A 25,838-nucleotide genomic window follows, 5' to 3' on the forward strand; every position below is an offset into this window, starting at 1 on the left:
AGATATTAAATAAAGCCAAACTTTGCATTACTGCTTGCAGTGCCCCAAACAACTCCTCCCTATAGCTCCATATGTTCCCATTAATGATTGCCCAATGTTCACAGTCCGTTAGCCAGATCTCAGTCTCAACCGAAGCTTTCCAGTCCAAGCCAATTTCTATTTGCACATCTCAGATTATTTAAGACACAAATACTATCCTCTTTTCTTTAGGTGTATGTACCAGTAAAGCTACATTTTCAACTATCTGAGAATCTGCCCTTATGCAGCTCAGCCTTGTGCTTTCTCTTAATTCTCTAACGCTGAAACCCTGTGTAAAAAGTGCTTGTGCTTGATTTATTCCTGCTTAGCTTTAGGTCCTGGCTCAGCTGTCAGATCAGCCCAACCACCTTTCATTTCATTACGATAGGTGACATGTTGCCACTCAAATATTAATTCCAATTTGTCTACATATTAATACTGACACAGATTTGTTTCGATGAGTTTCCAGTGATGTAACTGAAAGTATAGTTGAGTCAATCCCATTTGTTTCTCCTGGCTTCACTCTCATACGGCCCTTACTCTGTCAAATTTTAAAGACCAAGTAGGATTCAATACACTTTGTTAAATAGGGAAGGTCGAGGCATACTTTATCAATTGTGGGCCTGTATGATTACAGATACTTTGTCTTATCCCTCAAATTGAACTGGTGTTTCCCACACAGACTTACTGGAGCTACTTGTGTGACTTTTGTGCTTTGGACTTCAGTAACTTAATAATGAATCAATTAGCTGTGAGGAAATTGTCCTGCTTCCTTACAAATGCTTTGGTGTTACCTTTGCATTTCATGGCACTAGGGGTTTGCGCAAGATCCATGGTATTTATAAAGGTAATTGGAGTTGTTCATTAGCTACTTCTCACAGACTCTGGGATATGGTTCATCTAGATTCCTTCTTCCGCAGATTTTCAGTTCTTTCCTTTATTCACATGCTTTGTGCCAAACCTCAGGACGATAGTAGAGCTGACTTAATGAGGATTTCCCCAGCTACAGGGGAATGCAGGCAGAGCTACTCCTGCTTATCCTACGCCAAACCAGCCAGTACATCCTGAGCAGCCCTGAGCTCTCAACTGCTCTTTAGGACAGGGCAGTCACGGTTCAGGAAAAAACCAGCTAAGGTATTTTGGCTGTTCTCCCTCAGAACTGTCAAACTCATTCTGGACATTGAGCTCTAGTTCTGAATACTGATACAGCTATCTTTATTTTGTATGCATGCAGCTCAATTTCTTTATAATTCTACTTAAAAAATCCATTATTTGCTAGTGGAGCTATTCCAGGAGAATAGCGAGACAGCTCCTCTCCAAGCAAACCACAAAGGTTAAAAATTTTCTGGTATTTATTGTTTGTCTAATATTACCCTCTCCCTTTACTTTAGCTCCCTGGCTCTTTCATGGCTCCCTTTAAACTCTTCTGTAAACACATAATTGATTTTTCCTGCACATCCTGGCATTGCTGAGGATTTCCCAGCTCAGCTAATGCACATAACGCTGCCAGCCACAGCTTCAAGGAGACAAGGAGGGAAAAACCATTTCAAGGGCCTGGACCAAGGGAGAACCATTAACTTTCAGCAAATAAGCCTAGGGTATTTTGAAATATTCTTCTTCAGACCAGTAGAGGGAAGTCATGTAAATACACAGCAGTCAGTGCAGTGTGATTCTGTTACTCCCATTCCTGCAGTTCTTTTTCATTTAAATCTCTTCCTTCCAGTGCAGGTGGGTGGAGGCAGATACATGTTAACCTCTGAGAAATTAGGAAAGGCAAAAATTGCAAAAAAAAGGTAATATCCATTATTAGATCAATTAGTGTAGCTGGAAAAATCAGATAAACTTTTGAACACACCTGTCTATCTTCAAGTCTGAAATAGCAGCTCACACGTTCAAAAAACTGCCACCTTTTTCCAGCTATATTCATTGACCTAATTAAAAACAAAACAAAACAAAACTTGTCTGCCTATAAACCAGTCTTGCCTGTATCCACAGATTATCATAGCTGCAGTAATACAACCTCAAAGGAAGACTAGTTTGAGCATCCATAATGACTAGCTCAGCCTGTAAGAAGACAGAGCATGGAGGAGATACACCTGGTTGTACAAGTAGGAGAGAAGGCTGAGTCAACAGAAAAAAACATGACAGGATGAATATGAAGCATCTACTCCCAGTGACACTTAAAGCTTCTCAATATGGCTTAAAGAGGAAAACAAAGTCATTCCGAAAGTTGGACTCTCTCAAAATGGTGGGGGAGGAGGAACAATGTGGATTCTTACCCCATGGTGAGCAGCAACAGCTCTGTGAATTAATGAAGGGTTTCTATGAAAAGTGGATGGAGCAGGAACCAGTTCCCATTGGGGGACCATTGTGAGCAGCTACTTAGCATCCCAGAGGGAGCGGGAGCAAAGTGTCATTCAGTTCTGAATTGGCAGCTTCTCCTACTCCTAAATAATGTATTGATGAAAGGGAGATACCTGTGACTTGCACACAGCAACCCACTGAGCCACTGCTGCCATGGGCCGAGGACACCTCCAAGAGATGCACGTGACTCTAGATGCACAATCATCCTAGGACAGCCACACCTCCAGGCATGCTTGACTGCTCAATTTGACTTGACCCAATGATAAAGGGGAGAAAAGACACTAATATATTTTGACTGAGATGCACCACTTAATCCTTTTCTGCCCCCATCAGTAAGCTCTCTTGCTTTCGCTTCCTAGCAGGCATTATGAAAATTGAGAGTTCCCTGAAGTGATATTTGCAACTTCAGGATCAAACAAGAAAGGGCACAATGCTCCATTGCTAATACAATCCCCTACCCCTACTATTCTCTTTCAAATAATACTATACTCATGGTAAGTACTAAAAATATGTACTCTACTATTCAAGCACTTAATGCTCTTAAATGCCACTTTGTTCAGGGGTAATAGTCTTTGTTAAGCATGAAATCCACTAGGAACAAAATTTATGTTTCAATCTGATTTACTATATATTTATATATATATATATTTATTTTTTCCAGCTGAATGCATCAGCTAAATCTCTCTCTCAAACACCATGCAGCTAAAGCAAATACTTAAGGGAGGCTGTTCATAACTTACTGATGATGTTGGGTATCATCAACTGCTGGCTTATGTCTGAATTTTATAGCCACTTCCTGGGGCCTGGATGATGCACAGGAAAAGGATCACCAGGAAAAGAAAAATGCGTATATCACAGGGCTATCAGTGTATGTGCTGTGATCGCTACAAATAAATGGATTAGCCAATTTTAGTTGAAGTAGCAACATATCGAATTAAGCGATAGGACACTGAAGCCCTAAGTTTTCCATCGCAGAGAGAAACAAACATCTTCAGAGACCAAGGCTGACTTAGACATTCCTCTAGGGCACTTGACAGTAGTTAAAATTTATTTAAACTTGAACCATTGGCTCTCTCCTCACTATAAAAAATAGCGTGATTTGCAGCAGCAATGACCATCAGCAGACAGAGACATTTACAGTACATACAGGGATCCACTTTCCTATATCCTGAGCTTTATTTCTTTTTGCAGTTGCTGAATACCTCACCAAACACCCCGCCTCTTGCTTTACTCAGAAGGATTCTTCATCCAAAGACAGAATTGGTTTCTTTTCCATAACCCTCAGGGTTGCTATTTTATTATCATGAATTATTTGGGATTAGTAATGAAGTGTTGATCACAGTGTCTGGAGTCCTTCACAGGGGCTGTATGCTCTGCACTGTTGTTTGATTCTCAAGAGCATTGTTCTCACTTTGTTAAAAAATATTCATTATAATTCATAGAGAGTCCCAATATTCCCCCCCATATACGCAGCTGCATATATATTTGCTGTATAATTTTGGGGAAGTGCAGGACTCACAGTCCTACTGAAATTAATGTGTGTTGCTCTAGTGTCCTCCTAGAAACTTCAGGTATCAGGTGATACATCAAATATTTAGTTTCCCTCTTTCATCGCTATATCCTGCAATCTCACTCGGTTCTCATCTCCTCTTTCCCCTGACAATAAATCTGCTTATTGACATAAATGACTGTTTTGCTGAGCACAACTTCAGTGTTTGGCCCTTAGCTTCTCTGAGAGCAAAGGTGACGTCCAGGTCAGATGCAATGCTCAGGTGCTTCCTCACCTTATTTGAGGCATCAGTACAGAGAGAATTTGACTGTGTGACTCATGACTAAAGCTGTGTTTAGGGAAGGAAGGACAGAAGGAGGTTTGCTCAGCACAAGCGACAAGAAAATCTGCAGAATCATCATCATAACCATGCTGCAAACTTACATTTCTCACTAGTCCCATCTGGTCTGATCCAAAGGCCATCAGATTTTGGATTTGGACCAATGTGCAGATGCCTTTGTCCAAATCCTGTGCAGAATAAAATGTTGGCTTTCTTTATTGGTAGAGGATTTAGCAATAGGAAGAAGTTCAGTCCAAACCCTTTCTCCATGTGTGGCTATTCCAAGAGCTCCCAATTCACAAAGGTTCAACCTTGACCCTATATCCTCCTGCTTCTACTCCATGATCATCTGGCTTTCCATCAGCATGGCTTTAATAAGTAACTCACGTACGTCAGTCACTCAGCAGCTGAAGCAAGATGTTAAAAAAGAGGTTCTCCTCTCTGCTTTGATGGCCAGTTATTAATTATTTGGTGTGGAAGTGCTGGGAAGGTTGTAGGTGGTTCTGTAACCCATCATGCCAAAATGTGAAGAGCAGATAATTTTTATTTCATTATGCTCTTGTTCTGCACAGTCTTCAATATTGTCAGAGTGCTGTATGAACTCTAACCAATTAATGAAACATGAACTGCTTATTAGGTAACCCAAAAGGTCTCTCCCCTACGATCTGTGAATAACAAATCAAAATCAACATGCTGCTGGTAAATGCATATGCATGAAATCTCTTTAGACATCATGGCTAAAATAGCTAATAATAAGCCGCACAGCATTCTTGAGAAAGCAAAACAGGAAGAGAAAAGGAGACAGCAAAAATAAAACACTCTTCTGCAAAACACTGCCTACGCAAGTTAGCATCGGATAAATGATCTCTAGGTCACCATCATGAATGATATTTACAGCTGATCTGCATTACTGCGCTGCTGTGCTGAAGTGTCCAACAAGACTCATATTGACTAGCACTTCATAAAAATCTGCCTTCATATAAAATTCGCCATGATTTATGAGTGTGCATTCAGCGTATTTGAATGTAATACTGCCAAACTTTCTACTGTGTTCACCTGCTGTTTGGAGACCAGAGATATTTCAAGATGAAAACAAACTAAAGATGGTTGCAGAAAGCTTGTTATTATCAAAGAATGGAAAATAATAGACTTGTGCATATGGTCAGCCTTCTGCTATCATCATGTCACTGCGTGTTATCATTTCCTGTTACTGAAAAGTAGTCTACACACCTTGTATTTACTTAATTGTGGATTTATTAACTCTTTCACGCACACACCCCTACAAGGGATCTTTTGCTTTTATTAACTAAAACATGTCTGGGGCCTTTTCTTAGTACATGCTGAATAGAAAATTATTTGGGTTTAGAATCTGATATTTCAGGTGCTTCCACTTTCTTTCATACATACATGTTTTAAATTCAGATGGGCCCATATCCAAGTTCAGTCCAACCCTCATTTTCCAGAAGGTGAATTTTAGCTCCCCCATCATTTGAATGTTAATTATGCAGCATCACAATAAAACCACACATGCTCCTTGAAGGCACGAAAAACTCCCTCCTGACCCTTAGAAAAATCTGCAGTTATTCCTAAATATAAAGCTAGCTAATAACAAGTTCTGTAAGTAATTACACAGCACAGAGCACACAGAGCCTTCCTCTTACCGCACTAATGCTATACGCTTCAAGAGAACACTGGGGAGTGGCAAATTTGTAGTATTAAATGAGCCATTTTCAGGCAAGAGTTTAAAAAATGGGGGTCAATTGAGATGAGGAACATAAGGAAATATTCAACAGGAATAGAGAAAAGGAGCTTCACTTTGTAACATTGCTTCATTCTCCACTCAAAGTGTATGACTTCCAGTTCTTCTCGCCAAGTAGCCCCTTGCTCCTAAACATTTAGTTTTGGTCTGTCCAATGACTGCAGATTTATGCACTTGAACTCTTCCACTTCCTAACATTCTATAAATAAGTACATCTGGTCTATTTCTTCTTGTGTTCAAGTCACTTCTCCTCCCAGCCTAACTCATACAGTCCCAATTAGATAATGCTTTCCTTTAGCTAAACTAGACTTTTCAAAACTTGATCTAATGCCTAAGCTCTTTATGGCACTCAAAAGAAGCCTCTAACAGCTGCTCACTGTTACTACACACTATATCAAGTATTCTGAGATGGATCTATCTCAGAGGTCAACTCTCTCCTGATACTACATTAACTAATCTGCTTCTATTTTAAACTTTTCTTAGCTTTATTACTTCTACTCCACTGCACCACTTGGCATAGACATATTGCATTAAATAACCCATTTACTCAATTGATCAAGATAATTCTGTAAACAACTTCATCCTTCTTAATTTTAAGCATTCTACCTATTTCAGCATCATCTGATAACATACAATAGCACAATATAAAGAATGAAGAAAATGTTAACACAAAGCCAATCCTGTAACTACCTGCTTTTGGCCACAAAAATAAATTTGTCTCTTTTCTTCATTGTTTGCTATGTAAGAAACAAGAGAATACTCTTGATCATCTCTTTACTTCTGCAAGCCTTTCTCATCTGGGACTTCCTATTGACTTTGCCACAACTACTCACACAACTGAAAGGATTACTCTCATCATTTGATGCTTCCAGGATCAGCTTCCAGCTCTTTATCTGTCTTAATAATTTATCACCTAACCCATGTATGTGGAATGTGTAGAATAATACATCCTGTGGAACTTTGTTAAAAGCCTCTGAAAATCCCAATACGTCTGCTGCTTCCCTCCTATCTAGATCAATATTTATTTAATTTAAAAAAGGAATCCAATTTGCTTGACATGATTTACTTTCCAAAAATCCATGCTGACTTGCATTATGATGTTGCACCCTTATTAAACTGTAGCCTTATGCTTCTAGGCAACGTGTTTTTGAGACTGCATGTATAGGTGATGGGATCCTCTGAAGGGCTGCAATGACCAACACAAGGAATTCAGCACATGCTTATTGCCAAACTGATCTGTTATATTTTCAGCTCAAACTGTTTTCCTTTAGAACACCAAACCAACACTGACTCTTTTCAAAAGTTTTGATACAAGCTCTTAGTTCCCAGTGTATTCACATTGCAAATTGTGGCCATGTGTATCAGGAGTTGTCCTGTGCCCAGCATTAAACAACCCCTACACAGAAACAGTCCCCAACACCCAGGGAGTTTAGACCATGGCAGCAATCCCACCATTGGTCTTATTGTTGGGTCTCAGCTAGAAGCCAGGCCAGATCAGCAGAAGCAGACAATCACAATGTCAACAGTACATAGCTATATGATGGAACAAGGAGCTGCACGGTTTCCTTCTTCTCCCAAGTAATCCTTTACACTGCTCAAATAACCTCAGGCAGGCTGTTCCCCCCATGGTGACATGAAGCCCCTCCACCCATCCCACTGCTCATCATATACAGTGATGTGCTCCTGTCTCCACATAATGTCTCTTGTACTCTTAGCCCTATCTGCTCAGATAATGGGTGGCGCTCTCTTTAGCAAGCAGACATGCCAACACAGTTTTCCACTTCAATGCTCATTTTCTTCTAAGGCTTCAGCTACCAATTCTGCGGCTATCATTGAATTCATACCATGGCTGACTGCGGTAAAGTTCTGTCCAGTACCAAGAGAGGGGGCAGAACTCTCTCTGTTTTCTCAATCTCTCCAATTTGGCAGCTCCCAAAGCATTTCCAGAATCTTATCCTTCAAATAAGCATTTTCCCAACTATTTGTCTAATGAAGTTTCCATTTTTATTCTTCCTCCTCTCCATTTCCTCTTTCCATGCGCTAACAATGCACTGAACTGAGCTCTTACTGATATTCTAGAGGACAATTTGTATAAATACAATAGTCAGAATGGGCTGGAGTATCTTAGTAGGTACTTGCCAGACTGGCATTCATCAGGACTGTGAAAAAACAAAATCCCATTGCAGCAATGGGACCTTTTAACCCTTTTGTGACAGCATGGCTAAATGTCCCTTCAACCATATGTGTAATGCCAGTAGCTGAGCACAGACACACAAACCTACCCAATTCCAATTATGACATAAATACAGAATTTGCTCAGGTAGCATCAATCTGTTCATGGTATTTCTCCTACCTTGAACTCCATAGGGGTGTACTTCTCATTCTTGGGGGTTGTGTTGCCCTTGTAGTGGAGATGGTTGGGAGTGGTTGGGTGGATAACGGTCGACTCCTGGGACTGCCTTTGACAGCGCTGGCAGTACACGTAAATCACAAATGTTAAGAGGCTAGAGCCGAAAAAACAGGAGATCCCAGTGGCAATCAGATGGATGAGACTAAAACCTGCAAAAGAAATGACAGGAGATGCTATCTTTAAAGAACAGCCTTTTTCCCTCCCACGACATGACCACAGGTGCAAATCAGAGCTATGACATGTCGGGATCCACCTTAATAAGCTGTTGAAGCCAGAGTCTTGCATTCTAACATAAACTGACATAATCTCCCTGCAAATCAGTCTCCCCACTGCAGTTCTGCCTTGTGCAGCTTAACAGGTTCATGCATTGTTTTCTCAAAGCTCTCTCTCTGTCTCTCCTCTCTCCTCTCTATTGATATTGAAACTAAACATTATGTTAAGCTGACAGCTAAAGAAATGAGCCGTACAAACAATGCACATTAATGGATTCCAAAGCATGTGCATGTCATGGGAATAAGGGGATAAAATTGCTCAGTGTTTCTCTGAAGGGAAGGGAAAGGAAAGGAAGGGAAAGCCCTTTCTGTCAGCTGCCCAAAATGCCTATGGCTCTGTGTGTGGGGTGGGGGAGATACACATTCCTCCCTCATGTAATCCAAGTGTGCTCAGCATTCTTGCTTATTCACAGGGTGGCATTGCTTTGGCCATGTCAGCACTACCTCTGTGGTGCATTGTACAGTGAAATAGGGGTCCTCAGGGGAATGGGAAAGATAAGGTGGACAAAGGAAAAGGGGAAACTGCTTGAAAAGCACTTTGTTGGCTTTCTCCACAAACTGCAAAGATAGGAAGCCACTTGCAGACAAGGGCCGGCAGGGTAGCTATAGTGAAAAAATTTCAAACAGAAAAGCTCTTGGACTATAATAGCCTCCAACAGAGATCTTTCCAAGTGGGATTGCAGCAGCACCCTCCAAGGATAGCACTGACCTCTGGAAGGAGCTGTAGTTGTGCTTCCTGTGTGGTGGGAGGTACCTAACTTGCCACTCTGGCTGATGGGAGGAAGAAAAAGTCAAACAGTACTCCTTCCTAATTCTTCCCTCACCTCAGAGAGGGGGTTAAAAATCCCATGGTAAATCCTATGGTAATTTTAAATCCCATGGTAAACCCAACCACCAACAGATCTCCATTGACACCAGAACTAACACTAGTGACCTTTACAGCCACCAAGTTAATGAAGTAACCAGAGGCAATCTTGGGTAGCAAAACTTTATGACTGTGTTTTGTTTTGCTATGTGCAGGTGGGAACCTACAGAAAAAGATTCACCGATGATGACTCCAAATGCTACTGCCTTTCCTCTGCCTTTGCTCTATCATCTTTCAGAAATGCCAATGGCCCCAGTGCCTGGGGGGCCCCAGACTGCTGACCCCCCAAGGCAGCTGTCCCAGGGGTCAGCCATATCAGCTTGGTGGCAATTGAAGCAGTAAAATTCCCATAATACTTAAAAAGCCAATTCATTTGGACAGACTGCTGTGTTGACTTGACTGTGTGCAGAGAAATAGAAGGGACTACTCAGAGAGTGGCTTTAAATGAGGTTCATTCTTAGTCTGATCATGGTGTGCATTTTTTTGGTGCCATCTTACATTTTAACTGATATGCTTTTCAAATAGAGAATTCTGCCCATTAGTCTATGGCACTCCTTTAATCTTTAGTTAAAAAATATCCTCCTGAGTTTAAAAAGAATAAAACCAATAGAGTTCTACAGCAAAGTAATATACTTCAATCATAATTATAGAAAGGAAAATACAGAATTTATTAGACGGATGAGCTACATTTATTTTTTAACCCACACTATAAAATTCCATTACAAGATTATCACTTTCTATTGTGTTTTGGATGATGGTCCAAAACACTAGCAGAAAGATGATAATTTTCTACTAAATGTTACAAGACTTTTCCAACGAGACATTTCCTTTTTAATAACCTCCACCTGCTTTAGATCACTCAGGAGAGCTAAAACACAGAATATGCAACTGAGCTCACTAAAGCCACATGACTCTTGCCCAGCTCTGAGTATATTGCAGTGAATGTTTCATTTCATTGCTACATTTGCAAGTGACTACAGTAGGAAATCCTTTCTAAAACATAAAGCTCTCATACATTTCACTCTCACAGTCGAAAGACATGTCTGATTCTTCAGGTGACTTTTAGCCATATCTTAGGGAAAAAAATGAATTATTTTGTTTGCAGTGGAGTTCCTTGAGGAGGAAGCTTTCTGGTTCATCATTTCGAAAATACAGATTTTCTGAGATGCATCAACAGAATTTCAATTGATTGACTTCTTTGACAAATATTGTACAACACTAAGTAATAGATATTAGCTATGGTAAAATAGATTGCTATGGTGGTAAAAGAAGGAAATGTGGATATAGCACTTAAGAGTATAGTGCAAGCTGCAGCAAGGCGTTCCTGGATGTGAAGCAGACACCTTGCACCTTCCAAGGAAGGAGTAATGCAGAAAGCCAACTGTTACATTGCAGGTGCTGAATTGCATTGATTGCCCCACAGTCACAAAGCAAGAGGCCACATTTCTGTGCCACAGGTGGCATGCCTTTTTCTGCCATGATCTCTGCAGGGAAAAGAGATTTTGGCAGCCTGCAGATCATCTAGATTTCAGGAAAGCAGGGATGTGATGCTAGCAGGAATTGACATAGTCATTAGTGTGAAAATAGCATTTCAAAATGTCGAAGGAACCTGCCATTTTCATCTGCATTTTTACTATAGGGGCTCTTAGGGCAGTGGAAAAGTGACACTAATGACTGGATCTTTCCAAGTTACATGCAGAAAGGAGACACAACCTGTATGAGAGGTGATGACTTGAATAAAAAGAAGTGCTTGGAGGACAAGTCTAAACTCTAATCTCATCCTATACCAGCAAAGGAGCTGTCCAAGAGGCCTTGTTCACTGAAATATTTATAGGTTATTTAAAAACACCTGCTTTCGAACAGCTGGAGGCTTACAGTGGTGGAATGAGGAATATTCCTTCCTTTCTCCAGAACCATTTACCTTGTGTGTAGAGAGAAACAACCAATGTGCTCCCTGGTAATTAATGACCCTCAGTGGTCAATCCAAACCCCAAAATAAATAAAGATCTTGGAAATGAGAAGTGGACATGCAATACATTCCTCCAGTCTGACTCAGACAGCAAGACTCCAGTGGAATTAAGGCTATCAGTGGGATATGAGCAGTATAGATTAATGGTTTGGTTGACACTGCACAGAGAGAAAAGAAGCCAGGTTAAGATAAAAATAATACATATAGTTTAGCGGTACCTACCTCCACAGTTTGTGCTCTCATCAATGCTGGAGGCTGGCAGGATCACTAAACAAATAGAAGATTGGAGAAACTTGTCATTTTGCCATCACTTCTTCAAGTAATTAACTCCCGTGTGCTCCAGACACGAGAAGGTGCTCACGTGTTCTGCAGCAAGCTCAGTTTCTCTAAATTGAATGGTAAGCTCAGAGAGTGAAAAACATGCCAAAGACCTGGCAATTCCAGTACTGTTACCTGATGACTCTTTGGCTTCTGCAATTTAGGGGAAAGAAGATAGCTGAGAAAACCATGAAAAAGAAGAATACAATTGCCTAGTGATCTCAGATTTTTAAGTCAGGGCACAGTAATCCAGAAAAGAACACATGGAAAGGGGTTATTTATTCTAGACCCATATCAGATATTTGCCCAAGAGATTGAATTTCCACAAAACACAGGGTGGAAGACATTGATGACTATCTGTCTATCAACAGTATTGCTCTGTAAGACCGTGGATTAATCTTCCCACTTCACACAGCAATTTCCTCCAACTGTCTCTCCTTATTTTTTCGCTCTTTTAGGATGCTTCTTGTCATGCCTGAACTCAAGGACCTTATGTTGACTATATCCATACTGAGTACAAAGTTAATTTTTATAAGCCAGCCTGAGATGAACTAAGCAAGGTTAAAAGCTTCAATTCAGGTGAAGTTATTTATTGCAGATATAGGTAATTCTCTTTTAAAGAAATGTTAAGCTGCCTTAAAGGAATGACGGTTAATCTGTGCCTGCGACAAGGGAATTTACAACATGTTTGTGTATTTGCTTGTTTTTCTAGAAGCATTCAAACCCAATTTTTAATAGAGAAAATCTCAGCCTAATTTGACAGTCTTCGCATGAGTTGCTCTCCTGGATTGGCCCACCCTCTCCCTCCTCTATGACGCTGTACATACCAGGAATTTCATTATACAGGCAATCTTGGTACTGTGTGCTGTTTCCGACGCACTGAGAGGAATCTGGGCTGTGTATCTCGCAATAACGACTGCGGTATTGGATACCCTCTTCATTACACAGGCTCCACTCTGACCACTCTGACCACCCACCTGAAATCCAAGATCGGGAAAACAGACAACATCACCAAGAAGGAAAAGGATCCTTTGTTGATACTAATCTTCACTCATGATGAAGGATATCTAGCTCTTTGCATGGGTCTCTCTCACACATCTAATCCAGAGGCCTTTGCTGGATTTCATTTTCTCAAAACAAATAACTGTGCAAGCATCATATCCTACTTGTCAGGTTGTGGTTTGCTTAATATGTGCTCTACCAACCCTTGGTGGAGCACTGCACAGCACACAGTTATCTTCAAAGCTTGTATATTAGCTCTCTGGTCAAAGACATACAAGGAGCTGGATTGGGCAATGTTGCATGAGGATCTCCAAGTTTTGAGGTGGCCTCCCAGGGATACCTCAAGCAGCCATAACAAACTACAGCATTTAAAAGTTTTGCTGATGTTCCTAAGGGCAGGAGTCAGCTTGCACTGGATCAGAAATATACAAAGGTGGTTCAAAACCAGCACAGATCTAAACCGTGTCCTCTGAGATCTAGCACTCGCTCATCTGCCTGTCTGTGTAAGAAAAAGGAAAGATTGTTTCTTCAGCAACTGTACAGATTGATGATTCCTTTTGTTTGTCTTGTAAGCGTCCACATTGAAAAACTCCACATTGAAAAGCTCCTGCTTTTCCAATTACTTTAAAAGGATTGGCCGCTAAAAAGATCTTGTCTGTCACCGGAATGCCAAGGAAAGGGTTAGTGAACAAGTAAAGAGAAAGGCGATGCATTGCAGCTTAACACAGGGATATCTCCTTTTTCCCAGCTCAGTAGACATTTACTGAATGGACAGAAAAGCTTCTAACTGGTCAGGTTTCTGATTTACTTTTTAAACATTTTGCAGTTGTTTTATACTCCCATCACCACCCAAGCCAGCTGGAGAAGGGATGAGAACTGCTACCTTCACATGGATGCGTGTTGCAAAGGGCCTCCTCAGTGTGCAGACCAATGCAGATATCCTCTCCACTAGACGGAGCTGGATTGGTGCAAGTCCGCGTGCGTTGGTAATGTCCTCCTCCACAGGTGGCTGAGCAGTGAGACCAAGGAGTCCAGCAAGACCATGAGCCTTTCACTGAAGGACAATGAAAAGCAAGGAGAAAGAGGTAGATGCTGCTGATTACTCCTCTCACAGTGACAAAGCTGCAGAGCCCCAGTATCCCATCTTCCAGATCCACATTGCCCAGACTAGCTATCAGTTTCTTGCACCCCAGTACATTTGCACCTGACAACAAGAACTTTGTATTGAGAGAGGATACAATGTGCTGCACTCTGAAGATGTAAAATGAAGTCTATTCACAAAAAGACTCTGCATCATACAGTGCCAAAATAGAAACTATTCTTTAGGGTACTCACTGAAATATTCTGTTCTACACCTTTTTATAAAACAGCACTGTTATCATTATATTGTCTTTTGATGCTTCATCTACAGAAACAGCAGATTTATCTGGGGAAAAAAGTGCTGTACAACCAAGTGGAGCTTGTATGGCACTTTTCTGTGGGGGCCCTGAGTCCTCAAGTTCCAATCTGCAGGGAACAGAAACTCAGAGGCTTTACTTATTGTCCCTGCTCAGATGGGGTTGAACTAGATGACCTTTAAAGGTCCCTTCCAACCCAAACCATTTCATGATTCTATGATCTCAGCACAACCCCATAACACGTTAATAATAAAACTAGAGAGGGACTTAAGATCCCTGATTCTCACCCTGCTCCTTGTCAGGCTACTAGACTGCTTAATTTGCAGGTACATATGCCATCAATTCAGAAGATAATAACCTGATGACTTGGTGCAAGATAAACTCAGTACTTGTTTATACACATTGAGTGAGGCAGGGAAGGAGGGAGACACAGAGAAATAGTAATCATGCACTCAGAACAGATTGTAAAACATCATAGTGTCCAAGGGAAGAAAACAGCACAGAAGGGCACAGACATTAGTGAAAAGCCACCGAGAGCTTCCAGAATAGTACTAATAGATGCTTTTATAGTGCTACAGTTATTTTGTTTTTATAGGCCATAGAGTGCAATATTTGACATTCCTACCATGCTCTTGCTGCACATTCCGGTAGTATCTGCATTGGAATTTTATCATTGTATTGAATTTTAGAATCATAATACTACTATTATAATATAGCATTTTCAAGTGTAGGCCACAAACTATATTGTCAGAGGTAGATAACTACTAGAACTGCAAAGAGGCAAGGTAATTCATGTAAGACCACTTAAATTTAGTTTAGATAGTTATTACAAAGCAAGGAGAAGGGTAAGTGAGAGAGAATACAGTAGTCAATGGTCTATTATTACTATTCTGGACCAGGAGTGCAACATAAACATGAGGACAAACTTGAAAACCAGGAAACCAGGCAAGAATACTCCCTGCTGGCTGTGCAGGAAATGGTAACTGATGTCAAGAGTAGATGCCCATCGCAAGAACAATACGTAAGCAGGAGAGGGGGAAGAAACAAGTGTTCACAAGAAGAACCACCACATCAAGCATCTCTACACAGTATTAAGCCACATTTATCAAATCTGTCTCCTCATCAAGTAGCAGATGCACTGTGATGCCCCCCCACTGGATGGAGCATCAAACCTTCTTGAAGAAAAACATTGCTAGATATGCCACAATACTATTTACACTAGAGGTTGTGGCTGCGCTACCCTCTGACTTGCGGTGAGACGTCAGTCTGCACTAAAGAACACATACATGGGTCATTACAATAGCTTTAAAAAATTAAGAAAAAATCCCCCAAATTTAAGGAAAAAAAAAAAAAGGAAAAACAGAACTGAAAAATCAGCTTGGAAATACCGGTTTGTTGTTCGGTTTTGTTTTTGGTTTTTTTTGTGGCTCTACCATTAAGATTGTGAAGAACACCTCTGAATTTCATGCAGGAAGATGATCATGGTTACCGGGGCAGGGATGCGGATTGCAGTCTTGGTACTCCATCGCCGACCCCACACAGGGCAAGCCACCATTTTTAGGTTCAGGGTTTGTGCATGTTCTCTTCCTGATCCTAAAGCCCAGCTCACAGTCCCTGGAACAGGAAGACCAGGCTCCCCAAAAGGACCAGCCCCCATTGATAATCCGTGCAGAGGTTTTACCAGTCTTGAGGAGGTCATCAACAAGAGCTTCAAAGAAAACAAACAAGACACCATGAGATCACAAACTGATCAGTTGTTGGGATTTTAAAAAGGTTTTCAGCTCATTAATAAAACCAGGATTTATGTGCCCTTAGGGAAGAATTTCTGCTGAAAGCCCTTAGGGGAAGTTTTGTCCCACAGGGTTACAGCTAAGCTAGACACAGAATCAAATTTGTTATCAGTCTACTGATAACCCTGATATAATCCAGAGTGATAACTGATAACCCAGAGTCTACTGATAACCCTGATAAATGACCTTTCTGGGCAGCAAACTGTGGCAGCAGAGCTGTATCTTCAGGACACTGCCTTGCATCACAGCAGTACTGAAGGGAATAATCCCAGAGACAGTGCACAAGGGGACTTCCAGAGAGACACAATGTCCTACAGAATGGCTCTTCTCTATACCCTGATTACTTGCCTGCTGTCTTTGGAGCAGCCTGGCAGTAGCAGAAGCAAACCTATACGCTGCCATAGGCACAGAGGTTACAATGGTATTGATCTCTAAGCCACAGGGCTCTCTCTCCATCCCTGCCATTCTGCAGTAATGCTAGTTGCACATGTTGGGATTTATGTAGCCACAATCAGGTTCTTATTGTTCTAAGAGGACCCGCATTCCACCACCATCTCAGCTTGCACTACAGTCCCCCAGAGCTGGCAAGACGTACAGTCAGTATCACACACTGCTGAGCCATCATTGGGGCAGAATCGACTCTCAGTTTTCTTTCTCCCAAACTGCAGCTCATGGGGATCAGACAGCTGGGCACGACACGTGTAGCGGAAGCGCTGCTCCTGGCGGGCACCATTCTGGGTGATGTTGACAGGCATCCAAGGGGTCCAGGGTGTGTTCCTGCGCACCTCCGGGCAGCTCTCTGGGTTGCACGTCTTATATTCCTGCCAAAAAGGAAAACCATTCTCTCTTTACGCATTAAATAGCAGCACCGTAGCTGACAGAGATTTATTTACATTCCAGAAAATAAGGGGATACCCTTTTGATCTACAACAACCTCCATCCACCTTATCTGACCTCGCAGACACAAGCCAGTGCTGGGCACAGCACACAGGCAGGATGTGGTTCTGGGCAACTTGACCTAGATGAAGGTGTTCCTGCTCATTGCAGAGGGGGTGGATTACATGACCTTTGAAGGTCCCTTCCAACCCATACTATTCTATGATTCTGTGACTACAGATGCAGTGGTGGTGACCACATACAGCTTCAGGTGACCCTTGAGGGTGAAGTATGTTTGCTATTTTTATCTCTCCCTCAGATTTGTGTTTCTTTGCTGATTCAGAGTCCTGTGGGGCTTTGAAAGCTTGGTACACTACGGGCAGGACGATAATTCAGGCAATAGATAATAATAACGGCAAACAAGTTTTATGCTGTGATGCTAAGATGCTGCTGTCAGGTCAGCCTAGAGAAGCCCTGTGAGGACAAAATGTCAGTAAGGTTTATTTCCTTTAAAAGTTTATTGGTTTATTTTTAAGATGAGTTTAGATTATCTTTTTTTACAGATAGTTTTGTTTGGTTGGCTTTTTGAACTGTCTAGGAGGGCTACGAACCATATGCCATCCTCTGTGTAGAGCATTCCTTGAGTACGGGCAACATTCTGGCTGAATGGGGATGGGGTGATTTGGGGGTCTTTACAATTCTTGCCACTAGTGGGAGGAATTCCAGTGACAAACATTACGTTCTTGTTTAAAAACAAATAAATAAACCAGTCTTTTCTGGCAGAGGGAAATAAATGTAATGCTTCAGGACTTCATGATTCTAGAGTAAATGCCAAACAGCTTGTGAACAGATGGGAGGTTCCAGATCAAATCTGCTTACACTGAAGAAAACTCTCCACAAAACTAATTAGAACAGCTGCATGAAACAGCTGCCAGAATAGGAAAGGGAAAATAAAGAGAGAAAATGGGTAGCCATTACCTCACTGATGGGTGAATTAGGTGTTTGACCTGTTGTTTACTCAAGTATGACAGTGAGACTTACTTCTGATGTATGTAAGGCCTCCTTAACTCAATAGGATCATTCTTTGATGCAGGACAGAAGGAAGAAAATGTACAGTGCTTTCCAGTAAAAGACTTGATATCTAAGCCTACAGAGATCTAAGGAAGTCCTCTGTCCCTACCTATCCGTCCCTTCCTGTACACACACACATACAGACACGCATTCTCACACCAACTTCACTGACTTGGTGAATCTGACACCTCTCTGCTTCCCAGTTCATTTCAGCATCCTTTTCAGCAGAGGCTGAGGATAGCATTTTCTTCTAGATTGAGAAATAAAATCAAGATGGAGAGAGGAGTAAAATGTCAAGTTCCTAGGTGCTAGATGTCAATAGGTGTCCCTTGTGCCATGTCAATAAACAATACATACCACAGCACAGCCTGGACATGTATTTCCATTTTCACAGGACCTCTGCCTTGAATGAATCCCTCCACCACAATTCACACTGCATTTAGTCCAAGGACCCCATGAAGACCAAAAAATCGGCAATGGACACGGATTGTTCTCATTACAGAATCTGAAAGAAGAAAGAGCATTGCTCAAAAAAATATCCAGGTCAGCATATCCAAGGGACAAAATCGTGATGGACCAAGACTGCACACTGCATTTGGATGCAATTCATGCATGCAGAGAAAGCCAGCAGAAGGCTGACACAGAGTCAAATTAGTAATATTTCTGTTCACAGCAGAGAACGGTACCCTTTGTACAGAACGGGGAGTAGTTAAGCAGGCTGAAATCAGTGAGACATTTGGGGTGAATCATCCAGATTGGGTTTTTGAAAGTGCTCTAATCTCCAAACTTTTATGCACTGAATTCACAGAAGAGCTCATAAGCTGAAGCCCATGTGTCACATAGAGTAGATGGTAAATATTTTCAATGGGATTACTAGTGGAAGGTCAAATCAACAGTGATTTGTCAGCAATGGCAGGTGCTAAACACTGACAATCTTCTCTTCACACTATCTGGCCCCTACTGTTGACTGGACCCTAAGAAGCCACTGATTGCAGCTGAAGCTGAACTAGGTACTATCTGCGTCTAAATGTAGGCCTTAAATTAATGCTATTTCATGTTACCTTTTCAAAGGGTAACTTTAATTTTGTTCAGTTTTTTAATCAATATTGTTCTCAAATCGAATGACACAGGACTGCGACTGTATAATAAATATATATTAATTTTATATTATATTATATATATATTATATATATATTTTATTTATAATATATATTATTTATATTATTTATATATAAATATAATATAATATATATTAATATATTATATATTATTATATATTATTATATATATTAATATATATATATATATATATATTGGATTTTTTATATATATAAAAAAATATTTATATATAATATATATATAATATATATAAAAAAATATATAAATATTATATATATATTAATATATAAATATATATATTATATATTATTATATATATTATATAATATATATAATATATATATATAATATTATATATTATATTATATATTAATATAATATAATATAATATAATATAATATAATATTATATATTTATATATTATATATATAATATATATATAATATAAATATAATAATTATATTAATATATATATAATATAATATAATATAATATTTATATTATATATTATATATATATTTATTTATAATATATATTATATATATTATAAATAAAATATAATAAATAAAATAAACAGATGTAGTCTTCGAAACCCAAAAAGGACCATTGTGAATGGCCACAGATCAAACCAAACATTAAAATGTCCTGAATCAAGGAAGTTAAATGAATTGCCCTTTGTATTCTGAGAAATGCAGAGATATCTGTCTTAAGTGACCACTCAACGGAAAAGCAAGAGCCAAGTGCCAAGCAGAGGTGGCCTTTAATGAAATGTCAAATCTGGAAACCAAATTAGGATGCCTTGAAAGCTGTGTTTAATGTGGGGCTGGGCTTGAAGAAGTGCAACAGTGCAGATGGCTCTGAGGTTCAAAAAGTATTGCCTTTTAGTGATTTTACATGAAATTGCTTAGTTTAAAGGGAGCGGGGGGAAAGATGTTTTTCTCGTGTCAAGCCCTGCAGTCCTGAATCTTTGAGTTAAGCTATATTTTGCCTTGAACTTCTTTTGGAGCATCAGCACAATTATTATGGTGCATGGAATCGTGCAATTGGCAATGAAAACTGCACATATTCAACTGCCTCCTCAGGGATGGATGAGAACAGTGTAACTATATAAACTCTACACTTCTAACAGTAGACACAGCTGCTCCTTTTGTTGAGGAGGTCAACCCTCTGTTTGGGGGACAGAAATACTTGTGAAAGTCTGAAAGGTCCTCCCTGAGAGTGGAGGCAGCTCTGAAACCTGATGTTCACAGGCTTTTTGAAAGAGAGTGGCCATGCATGTGAGCAGCCTCACCCTTCCTAGGCTCTGGAATTCCTTCCACTTTGTGCATTCAGCCAGACAGCCTTAATCTGCATTCACACAGGAGCCATCACTTCCAGCTGCTAACATTATAACCACAGAAGTGAACACATGGTGTTGTGGACACCTCTTACCTTTCTTCCCTACTCTGTCCAACACAGACCCTGCCGCCATATCGTGGAGCAGGGTTGCTGCAGGATCGCTGGCGGACCTGGAAGCCTATCCCACAGGAAGTGCTGCATGGGGCCCAGGAAGACCAGGGTGTCCAAGCTCCATTTCTAATAAAGACAGCAAGAGAAAGCAGAGCATGGAGGTGACCTAACGGTCTGCTCACATTATGCTGTGCTTAACAACAAAACACATAAGGCACTGGTGGGGGAACCATTGGAGAAGAGATTATTCATTTCAACCAGACCTTATGTCAGTGAAGATTTAGAAAAGAGAGTTTCAAAAGTACTCAGCATTGGCCTAACTTTTCTTCTATTCAAGTCTCTAATAATTGGAATGGAAAAAAATGAAGCCAGTGCTGAATGATTCTGAAAATGCCTCATAGCATTTGCTAACCAAGAGTGTGTTTGCTATAACTCTCACTGACTATTCCCCCACCATGTCTCCCAAGTCTCATAACCCTGCTTTTGAGAGCCAATGACTCATCCCAAAGTTGTATCTCCTGATACAGCCTGCACTATTCTGCACAAAGAGCGCAGGTTTTGAAGCTCACAAAAGCCAGTTGTGCCAAAGGATGCAAAAAAACAACTCTCTGCTAATTCAGTAGGTACTGATGCTTTAAATGTCTTAGAATCATAGAATCAACTAGGTTGGAAAAGACCCTTCAGGCCATCAAGTACAGCCATTACCCCAGAATTGCCAAGACCAGCACTAAAACATGACACTGAGGGCCTCATCTTCACAGTTTGTGAACACTTCTAGCCTCACCTACATGGTTTTTGAACTCTTCCACCAATACTACTGCCAGCTCCCGTGATTTTATCACAAACCTCATAATATTTGTTATTTTCCTAAAGCATTCAGCATTGAATCCTACTAAGTGGAAATCTCAAATTTCATTAAAAATAACGATAATTGCTTCTAGCTTTCATGGCCGTCTGCAGACGTCACTGTAGCGTGACCTTAAATCTGTAGAAACCAGAGGCAATTAAGAGCTCAGAGGCAGGATCAAGTTTCATGGTTTAATGAGTGATCACATCTCTGCTGAGCACTGCTAAGTTAGCCTGAAGCAAATATGATGTAAAGCCCCTCAGTTCACACCTTAGCAGAGATGTTGGCAAATGCTCTGTGTCTTGCTCCTTCGACAGGCTGAGCACGTGCAGGCAGCTGGCTCCTGCAATGCTGCTGCCATGTGGTGACTCAGTTGCATGCTTACACAGAACCCAACATTTACATCTTTAAAATTGTGTGCTTATTAAAGCTCACCTTCCTTTGACTTGGCAGCATTGCTGAACGTTGGAGCGGGAGAGGAGAATCTGTATCTCATCTCTTATGTGCTGCAGGTTTCATTTCACATGGAGCCAAAGGCAATACTCTGTCTTACAGAACTGCCTAATCTTCACACTTTACTGCCTTAAGCCAAAAAATCTCATTTGTTTTTCTGTTTAATAAAGAAAAACCTTTCCAAAAAGTCTAGTCAAAAAAACAACTCAGGTGCTCTCTGGTTCTTGAAAGCTAAGCTTGAAAACAGATGTTAACTTTCAAAGCATTTACCCAACTAAATTAGTAACACTGTTGGCAAGAAATATTTTCTGGCATGGCACCAATCAGGGCAGAGGATGAAAGTTAAAACCCACATTGCCCTTCACACTTTTTGTATTTGTTATCAACTCTTGCCTGTTCTTGGCAGGTTTATTTCAGAACCCTTTTAGACATTTGTTCCCTCCTCCTCTTGTTCTAGCATCCTTCTCCCTCCTTTCCTTCCCCTTTCTGGCCCCAAACAAGGTCAAAGCACAATAAACTCACTTACATAAAAATCCTATTATTCTATCGTATTTTGCCATGTTTTAACCCACCTACTACCTCCTCACTCTTTAACCCAAAAGAAAGTTTATACTTAAAATCATTTAAAAAAAAAAAAATCAAATGGAAGGTTGCTGTTATTCAGGAAAAAAAAAGGGGGGGGAGGGGGAGGAATTTTTACTTAAAACTCCTCAAAAAAAAAAAAAAAAAATCCAACCATTCTCACAATCTGTTTGATTTTTCAGGATTTTTAACAGAAATAAAGACACCTTCCATTTCCAGATCTCCGCCATTCTAATAGAACTTATCATTAAACATCTTGCTCCCTCTTTGCAAAAAGAAATTGCAATGCCATATGAAGTCAATTAAAGGAAATTTGAGGACTGAGGCGGATGTAGGATGACCAGATGTCCCTATTTTTCAAACCATGCTGTTTTCCTACGTCTTAAGATTGAATAATCTATTTTTCATTCCCTTCTTAGAAGCCTGCCTCTTTCGCCATCAGAGTAGTGCTGAGAACACCACTGGCATGCTTTCTGTTTGCCACTGACATAAAAAGTCTGCCTAGGGAAGGCTTTGCTCAGCCCATGGTGGCAGCACAGAGGCAGGAATGACTGTATGCCTTTTGGGCAGCACAGCCCACAACTGGAAGAAGAGATGCCAATTAAAACATGAGTATTGCTGAATTTCTCGTGCCAAGACCAGAACTGATCTCCAGGGATAAGTTAAAAGACCGCTGTCCTTAATGGAATTAATGTTTATGGAGAAGATAAAGTAGATAAAAACTATACTGACCCAATATTTACCAAAATATTCGCTGGCACCACCCTGGTGAAGTAGTGTTTACACTATTGCATCGTCTTTCTTTTTGTCATGACATCATGTAGTCCGAGGGTGGAGGGGTAATATGGACTCAAACACTGTGGTTATGTTGGTCACCTAACTGGAGGATATTTAGCTCCCATACTGCTCAATCTTAAGCTTCAAGCTTCCCTGGAAAGGCAGCACTTCAACACAAGCTGAGCTACATGTGTTGATTAAGTTCTGCCCCTGGCAGGCATACCTCCTAAGCACTGCTCACTGACAGATGATGATTTGTTGCTTTCACCTAGCCAGCATGCTGCAGACAGTTCACAGACTCACATAACATGGCAAACAAGCCCTGCTCAGAGCAAGGCTAGGCCCTGTCTTTACAAGCATTACTCTGAAGGAGCTCTGCTCGCTTTTAGCAATGCAATCTCAGAATCCAAACTCCAAACCACTGTGAGCTTCTTAGATTTTATTTTCAGCTTACTGCTGTTCAGATGGCTAACAATTACTTCTGCCTTACCTCCTCCTGATGAGTCACTATTCACTATATGGTTGAGGGAAACCAAGGCACAGTGTAGGGAAGGTTAATGTGTACACTAATTTGTGGTGCTCATCTTCTCAGAGCCCTTCATTTTTCACTGGCTTCAAGCTGGACCTCACACACATCAGGTCGGCTGGGATGCAACAACAGGGGCACAGAAACACAAGGAAGGAGCTAAGCTGTGAAGAGGCACAACAGCTCTTGTTCCCTTCCTAAAAATCACAAAGATGCTGAGGTACCTTGAGCAATTTGCCACCTCAATCCTGGCCCCTTCACAACTGCGACCTCCACAGCGTGGACGAGGGCTGTCACATGAACGTGACCTACACATACAGGAGCCTGTGCTGTCCCCATCTGAATGCTCACACAGTTGCCACGGGGACCAAGGCCCCAATCTTCCATTTGTTGTCAGGTTTTTCACCTAATTTTAAAAGAAGAAAGGTCATTAGTAGCAAGTTTACATTTCTGGAGACAGCCCCACAATAGGAAAGCCAAACAAAGCTGCTAGGGGGATTAGGATGCAGCTTGCATGGGAGCTGTCTGTGCTTGTGAGCAGGATTCAAAACAGAGGGTTGTTTTCAGGCACTGCCACATCAATATTTACCCTCCAAATTCCACCCCGCATACCTAACATGTGGGCACAGGCACCCGAGCCAGCCCCGTCAGCACCACACCAGGAGCAAGCATCCATCTGCCATGCCACAAAATCACCACCCTCCCTTGATGCACACTGCACAGCTTCAGCCTTTCAAGCAACACAACAGCCGGTGCCGACTGGGACAGTGGGGACCACTTCATTATGCTCCTGCCTCTGCAGTGCTTGGGACTGCCCCTGCAGAATATTTTCTGAGTTAGTATTCAGATAACCATAGTGACCAGCTCAGACTGGAGCCTCGCTGAGTTTGGCCTTGTTCAAACACACAGTAAGAACTAGCTCCCTTTCTAATCTGTAGCCTAAATGGCTAAGCTGGGTGAAGGATAGGAAGTGAAGGAGATGGTGGTGACTAGAATTAATGCTGAGGATCACACAGTGTGCTTAAGAGTAAGAATTCATCTCAAGGCAATTTGCAGACCAACCACACTGCTATCTGTTTCCTCTGCCCTTTGCTTCATGTCTATACAGCCCTGAACAGGCTGGGTCTTGAGCTTTCCATGCACTGTAATGAAGTAGTACAAAATACAGTAGTCCTGGCAAATAAAAAGCATGAGAAACAGAAATATATTTCAGACCAGGACTGAAGAACTTCCAGGAGATAAGGTGTGAGAGCTTGCTCCACTGTGCCTTGTTTTAACCAGTGCTACTAGGTGAGCCCTAAGCTGAGGACTGTGGAAAAAACTTGCCACCTAAGTTAACTTGAGAAGATGAGTGCTACCTGCTCCTCCCAGGAATGGTCCCAGGCCACAGTGCCTTACTGTGCCTACTCCACCACTACCGCAAATTCCAACAACTCTAGGCCCGTGTCTGGAAAGCTACCCTGAACACCCGTGTTCTGGCTTCCCAAAGCGCAGGGCCTGGCAGGCAGGGTGGCACTGATGGTGGCTTCCTGAAAGTAGCTCATCCCCACTGGTGTCACCCACTGGGTGCTGGGATGCTCAGCAGCTTTGGTAAAAACACTGGCAAAGGGAAGACTGGACTTAGCCTCAGTGTCGCACGCAACAAAGGGTGATGAAAGGAAGAGGCTGGGACCCTGGGAGAACAGCCCTGGCCTCAAATCTGAGCCAGCTACCACTAACAAACCCCACTGTGCCGTGCTTCACTAAGCTGTACAGTCAGCAGGATCAGTCCTCTGGGCTGCCTCACGGGGGAATTAGTTTCTCCTGCTTTACAAGACAAGGAAACCGAGGCATGGAGAGGCTGCAAGCCTGTTCCAGCATCACGCAGGGAGCCAACCACAGCCACAGGAGTAGTGCTTTCCAACATTCATCCTCTGAAACACCCTGCTTTGTGCTTATTTTTCAAGTTTGGCACTATGTTAAACACTCACAATGCACCTCTGGTGGGCTGTCATCTTCTCCTCTCACCCATCTACTGCAGCATCAAAAATGTGCAGCAGTGGCATGAAAGTCATTTAGATCGGTTACTGCACTCATCAGGCTGCAGTTAGGGGTTTCAAGCATCTGTTGTAAACTTTTGTTTGCAATAGATTATCATATCATTTT

General features: G+C 41.3%; 1 protein-coding gene across 1 annotated transcript in view; it reads right to left on the minus strand.

Annotated features, from left to right (window-relative positions):
• The window catches only part of SEMA5B (semaphorin 5B), a gene marked incomplete at both ends in the record, with an annotated part of 136,047 nt that overhangs the window by 10,574 nt on the left and 99,635 nt on the right, over positions 1–25,838 (minus strand). The window contains 9 exons of the mRNA XM_080621298.1: positions 8,324–8,529; positions 11,709–11,753; positions 12,632–12,781; positions 13,690–13,860; positions 15,693–15,911; positions 16,589–16,814; positions 18,298–18,445; positions 20,491–20,634; positions 23,918–24,099. Coding sequence (XP_080477424.1) covers positions 8,324–8,529; positions 11,709–11,753; positions 12,632–12,781; positions 13,690–13,860; positions 15,693–15,911; positions 16,589–16,814; positions 18,298–18,445; positions 20,491–20,634; positions 23,918–24,099 — 1,491 coding nt within the window. The remainder of the gene's footprint in view (positions 1–8,323; positions 8,530–11,708; positions 11,754–12,631; positions 12,782–13,689; positions 13,861–15,692; positions 15,912–16,588; positions 16,815–18,297; positions 18,446–20,490; positions 20,635–23,917; positions 24,100–25,838) is intronic.

The sequence above is a fragment of the Psittacula echo genome, assembly GCF_963264785.1.
Source record: "Psittacula echo genome assembly, chromosome: 6".
NCBI classification, from domain to species: Eukaryota; Metazoa; Chordata; class Aves; order Psittaciformes; family Psittacidae; genus Psittacula; species Psittacula echo.